Source organism: Teleopsis dalmanni, chromosome 1, assembly GCF_002237135.1.
Source record: "Teleopsis dalmanni isolate 2A chromosome 1, ASM223713v2, whole genome shotgun sequence".
Lineage (NCBI taxonomy): Eukaryota > Metazoa > Arthropoda > Insecta > Diptera > Diopsidae > Teleopsis > Teleopsis dalmanni.
In genome coordinates, this window is record NC_051846.1 from 148,411,909 (window position 1) to 148,418,147 (window position 6,239).

Genomic DNA, 6,239 nt, shown 5'->3' on the forward strand with positions numbered 1-6,239 from the left:
TTCATTGTTTTTATAATAATAATAAAAATTTAAATAAAAATTAAAAAGTACTTTGCTTTATTGCCATTTTATTAATTCATATTATTTTTTATTATTTATATAAATTTCTATTAATTTGCATTATATAAATATAGTGGGATATTTTTTTAAATTTGAGTATTTAAATAATACAATAGAAGATAAAATACTTTTAAAAAAAGAATTTTTAAAGATGAATTACTATATTCAAACTAATATGCTTAAATATATTGGATAGGTACAGAGTCTGTACTGCAGAGACAGAAAGAACTTCATATAACTTATAAGTGATTTATGACCTCCTTTCTGTGTTGAACTTAAATTATTTCAATATATTATTATAAAATAATAAATTGTATTACTAAATTTAGGTATTTTTCAGATTTTTGCCAAAAATTTATTTAATCTTAAACTGCTTGTATATTGTATATGTATTTGTGTGAGCTAATGTTACCATTTGGGGCTTGGTAACTTTAGCCCGAAGCCACCACATATTTATATATAAGTTTTCACGCTTGAATTCTTATTAGATTAATAGATTTTTTTTAATCATATGAAGATTTAGAATTTTGCTTTACTTAAGCGACAATTTGCGACGCTAAATATACATATAAATTCGGCACTAACATATAACACTCCAGTAAGTTCCTAATATATTGTATTAAAACTGATTTATATATGTGTTACATTAGGTGAGTTTAATTAAAGATGATGCAACAGAACCCAAAATTATATATCTTTCAATAAAATGCTATGCTATAACCTATGCTATTAACAATTTGTGATAATTTAAATAAATAAATAATGTGGGAAGTCTATATTGAACTATATTGAATTGCGGTTTTAAACAATATCCTAACAATTATTTATTGCTTTTAACTTCTTATCATAGGCCAATTCAAGCACTGCTAATAGATAAAAATTCAGTACGAACACAATCGTTGGAGTAAATTTTGCGCTTAGCTGTACTCTCTGTTATACAATTTCGAGTTACGTCACGTAACGGTTCGTTACGTTACGTTACGTTATGTTATGTTGAGGTTACGTTAACAGTTACTGGGCATTACATATACACTAATATATGTGTATGTTAATATTATGTTTATGTATACATGAACATTGTATATTTTACATATATATTTTAACTTACGTTATAAGTACGGGATTTTCGTAAAATATTTGTGCGTTGAAGTGATTACTATCTTCTCACTTATGTCATTTTAATGCTTTTTATGCTATTTACAATTTCTATTATAATTTTTAATTCTATTTAATTAATTCTTTAATTGTTTATTTTATTTACAAGTATTTTTGCATTTTGCATTTTGCATTTTGCATTTATAAAATTAATTTTTTTTTATTGAACAATTTTTAACTGCCGAGCTTGTAATTCTATCAAATAAATTCATTACAACGGTTAATAGTTTAGAGAGGGGACATAAGAGAAAGGTGTAGTATGACTATTAATATTTGAGTGATAAAATGCTTGTAAGTTGTAGTTAAAAGTTTTTCTTATATGCACTGGTGGCATGTCTTGTATTTATGTAGGTATTATGTGTATCTATGAGCTAATGTTCATATATAACTATATTAATGTATGTATATTTGCTGGTATGTCTTATATGCTTCTTATGCTTTTTATGCCTAAAATCTGTAGTATAGTTTTATATATAAAATATGTCCCATTAAGTTTACGTATTTTGCGATCGTTATAAAATTTTGCTATAATAAAAATAACATTTTTCTAGCACTTCTAACATTTTTAAAATGCCTCCTGTACCTCCATATCTCATATATCATGGTTATTTAATTTATGTATGTTGTATAAATTTCAAACTGTTGCTGACTAGTTTCCTTTAGTAAATTTGTATTTAATTTATTTTAATTAATGTTAATGTTTTTTTAATCAGTTAATTTCGATTAATTTAGTAAGCGTTTAAAAGGTTCCACTATATACTTGTCTTTTATTTTATTACTAATAATTTGTTTTAATTACTGTATTCGCTGTCATAATCTGACTGTTGGTCTTGACTGTGGCACTGTTACAAAATTAGCAAAATTAGCAAATTTGCATAGATTGTGTGAATATTTATGATTTCCTAACTGAAATCAGTATTTATGAATATTAGTTTATAACTTTATGACGGCAGTATTATTTGTTTTTTTTTTTTTCTTTGTATTTTTAACTTCTAAAGTTGCTGTATTCAATATAAAACCAAAGAACTACAGTCAAGAAAATGATGATTAAATTCTCAAAGAGTAACTAGTTAACACTACGAAACACAAATGATATCTTTGAAAGGTAACGATAATCAGTAATCAGTAATACACAATTTCTAGGGCTTCTCGTAAGCTAATAGCTACATACACAAGTAATGTTAGATTGGAATATATGCTACTATTAGTCGTCTTCCTAGTGAATACTACACGCGGCTGAAGGCGTTAATGTTATGATACGAAAAATTTTAAGTACGTCAAAAGAAATATTTTTATACAAAATATTAAATAACGAAATTTACATTTAGTTTAAATTATTACAAAACAAAAAATATTAATTAACATGAAATTGTGTGAAATAGTTATTTTTGTCGTTCATTTCAATATTTCAGTTCTTCAATTCCTCATTGGTTTATGCATTATTTGATTTACCGTCATTTCTAAAATTTTTGAACACATTTCTCTTTACATTAACAAGTATTAAATTTCATTCTTTTCAACAGTTAATAGTCCTATATACGATATTCTTATTATATATATATATGTATGTAAGTCTAGTATTTAAAGTGTATGATAAAGATGTTGTTCCTTTGGTGATACCAATGTATCAGTTGGTTGTGCCATATCTAATGGTTCTGGTAGTTGAATTTGTTCGGTTGGTTGTAAATTTGTAAAATCTCTATAGTTTATCTCATGATCGGAATAAATTTTTGTAGTTGCTATAGTTGTAGTTGTAGTAGTTTCGGCAATGTTATCTATGTTTGTTGATTTTAACGGATATGCTTTTATGTATCTTTGCAATTCGGTATCGGATGTTGCTGTTAGTTGTTGCAGTGGTATTGTATCAAAATTGTGATCTAAGTCTGGTGCGGATCGTGATGAAAAAATGGCCTGATGCTATACCCAGATCTGTTCCCTTCGATCACGCGATCGCAATCAAAGCCTTTGCTAGCACCAATCTTCCTCATCTGAATCGGAGTGGCGTGCGTGTAATCCACCTTTTGGCTTATAGCCATTTAGAACGGGTGAAGGCAGTACACGCCCCGTTCTGCCCATTGCAAGCGCTTGTTCAAAGGACAATGGTGCTATATATTCCAGTCTATATTAAATTTGTATAATTAGACAATTGTAAAATTTTTATTTTAATGACTATGTTAATAGATAACTCATACCTTTCTCTTTCTAACTCTCTTTCACGATCACGTTCTCTTTCATACATCTCACGCTCACGATCTCGATATTCGTATCGTAGATCATAATCACGCATTCGGTCTCTATACCGTTCCCTATCACGGTCACGTTCTCTGCTACTATAATACATATCCCTAGGATCCCGCAATAGATCACGGTGGTGTGGCAGCGAGTGAACACTATGAGGTGTCGAGTGATGTGTCTGCTATAGTAAAAAAGAAATAGATTATTAATGCAAATTGAATATAACTACATATTATAATATGTCATTTGAAGGCCGAATTAAGACAAAGGTGCAATCCTTAAATGTATCCTTAATGTGTATAATATAAAAGCATAAGATATATTGAAAAAAAATGTAACCTAAAAACTATAGTGTAATTACAATAGTTATTGTAATTTCATCGATGAAATATTCAGGAAGAAAAAACTAAATGCTGTATGAAAAAACCAATTATTTTTATCTAATACGAGTATATAAACAGACTAAGAAAAATTAGTTGGATCCATTTCTAACTATCTTAAACAGCACATATTCGTTTATTTTTTTGTTTGTTTTTGGTGGTCAGCCAAGAGATTCAACGAGGAATTACACTTGCCAGCAGATGCTGGCATTTCTCAATTCTCAGGCAGTTGAGAAACAAAGCCCTTTCTCGACAAACAAAAATCACATTCTATAAGTCCCTCATCTTGCCTGTTCTGCTGTAAGGTGCAGAAGCTTGGATATCAACAGTGGTGAGAAGGCATTTTTCGAGAGAAAAATTGTTCGGAAGAACTATAGTCCTTTACACATTGGCAACGAGTATCGAATTAGATGGAATGATAAGTATGCGCTATACCTCGACATTGACATATTTAAGCGCATTAATGGAAGAAAGCACTTCGGTTAGAAAGAAATTTGATTCGGTACCCGCAAGTGGAAAAGGCGGTCCGCAGCTTTGGTGGAAGGATTAGGTGTCTAACGATTTAGGGGCCCTCGATACTAGCAACTGACAATAGCAAACCACTAGTAGAGCTGGCTGGATGTAAATAAAATCTAGCTAGTGTGGCCTTTTCGTTCATGTGCATTTATGTTGTTATTTGCTGAAACAATTGACAGGATAAAAGGTTATAAGACTCTGCTTGCGAACATATTATTATTGGAATGAATGATACCCTTATTAATCCAAATCAAATAAATTTCGATCGCAATAAATCTAGTTGAAATGAAGTCGATCAAAATATCTCGCGAAAATACAAACATAAAGATAAAAAAATTTGATGAGTTTGTATCATCCGCCAAATACTCTTATAATTAAAAATTGTATGTTTTATGAGTTAAATCTTATCCACAAATAAAAAAATGATAATATTCAAGAATTATTTAATTAATTCTTAGGTTGACCAAACAGCTATTGTGGATACCCAAATATCCACCATAAGTGGTGTCGGGAACTATTTACTGGTTTGTCAGTGTATGATTTTTGAACCGGTAATGCTAGTAAATAAATCCTGTCTATATATCTAAAAAAATTAATTTCAAAAATCTATTTACTGCGTTACATATTTATTTACCCAAAAACGTTTGCTGAATCTATTGTTTATTTATATCTATATCTTTGATGCGATATACATATATTAATTATAAAATTAAATAATACTTTTAAAATACTTACATGCGTTGGACTAGCGTTTAGTTTAGGGAAATTAATATTAGTTGGCTTTAGCTGCAGTGTCGATGGTTTACTTGGTGTCGGTGGTAGACGTCGACCCACTCCAGAACGACGAGATGCTAACGTTGGATAGCTATGCTGCACATGCGTGCCACCTAATAGTTTATAAAACAAATAGAATTAATTATTTCTAATTATTACAAAATACAATAATTTAAATGAACTGTTATAAGCTATTTGAACGTAACAAATGAGCTGTATGTCAGACGAATGATTAAACGCAATAAGTAAGCTGAATTAATTATTCCTATTATGATCGTAACACAGGTAAATATATATCGATTTAATGATGATATAGGCGAAATCTGTGAAGAAACGCATAAACATGCACAAAATTGTAATGATCGCGACAGTTTGTTACTTAATGACGAGTGGGATGTATTGGCACAACATACACATCTATCTATATTCAATTTTTAAAACAATAATAATAATAATAAAAATAAATTATAAAATAAAAAATTATATATTAAACCAAAAAATATGACAACATAACACAACTAAAATAATAGCATTTTGCAAGCTAAAAAGCAGCTAATAACATAAATCGGTAATGAAGAACTTATAAATACTTCAAAAAAAGTAATCTAATATTAATATATAGACTTACACTAAAAACTATTTAGTTGATAAATATAGACATTATATGTAAAATATATATTTATTATTTATATTAATTGAATTAAATATATTATTAATTATTATTTAATAATAATATTATTTATAATTAAATATTATTAAAATTATTAATGTATAATAATATATATATACTGAATATACTTCATATATAAGTATACTGAATATACTTAAAAAAATTATGGATAAGAAATATTTATATAAACTACAAGACCCTTTTTATACAATGCATTTTTTTTTTTAAATAACAGCATCCAAATAGGTGAACATACCTCTTTTATACCTAATCTGTTAATACATGTTAAAATATCACTATGCAAATAATTATCTCTAAGCAGTGTTTATACATTTTCAGTTCCAGACCTAGGTCCAATAAGACTAGTGTTATTTTTTCATAATAATCTCCTTTTGATTCAACATAGCGCTTAAAACGATCAACGAATTTTAGAAATATTTATTACATAC

General features: G+C 28.1%; 1 protein-coding gene across 1 annotated transcript; it reads right to left on the reverse strand.

The window, feature by feature from the left end:
* Nucleotides 1-2,595: 2,595 nt before the first annotated feature.
* Nucleotides 2,596-5,248, reverse strand: LOC119669285 (voltage-dependent calcium channel type A subunit alpha-1-like). The gene is made up of 3 exons (XM_038079117.1): nucleotides 5,082-5,248; nucleotides 3,408-3,631; nucleotides 2,596-3,334 (listed from the first exon to the last, which is right to left on the reverse strand). Exons 2-3 carry the CDS (start codon nucleotides 3,554-3,556, stop codon nucleotides 3,184-3,186), a joined length of 300 nt encoding a protein of 99 aa, XP_037935045.1. The 5' UTR covers nucleotides 3,557-3,631; nucleotides 5,082-5,248; the 3' UTR covers nucleotides 2,596-3,183.
* Nucleotides 5,249-6,239: the final 991 nt, after the last annotated feature.

Excerpts from the sequence above, each read along its gene's own strand:
- LOC119669285 (XM_038079117.1), bottom strand. The coding sequence starts at position 3,556 with ATGTATTATAGTAGCAGAGAACGTGACCGTGATAGGGAACGGTATAGA. Across the intron at positions 3,335-3,407 it reads AGAGAGTTAGAAAGAGAAAG|ACTGGAATATATAGCACCAT; the intron begins GTATGAGTTATC and ends AATTTAATATAG.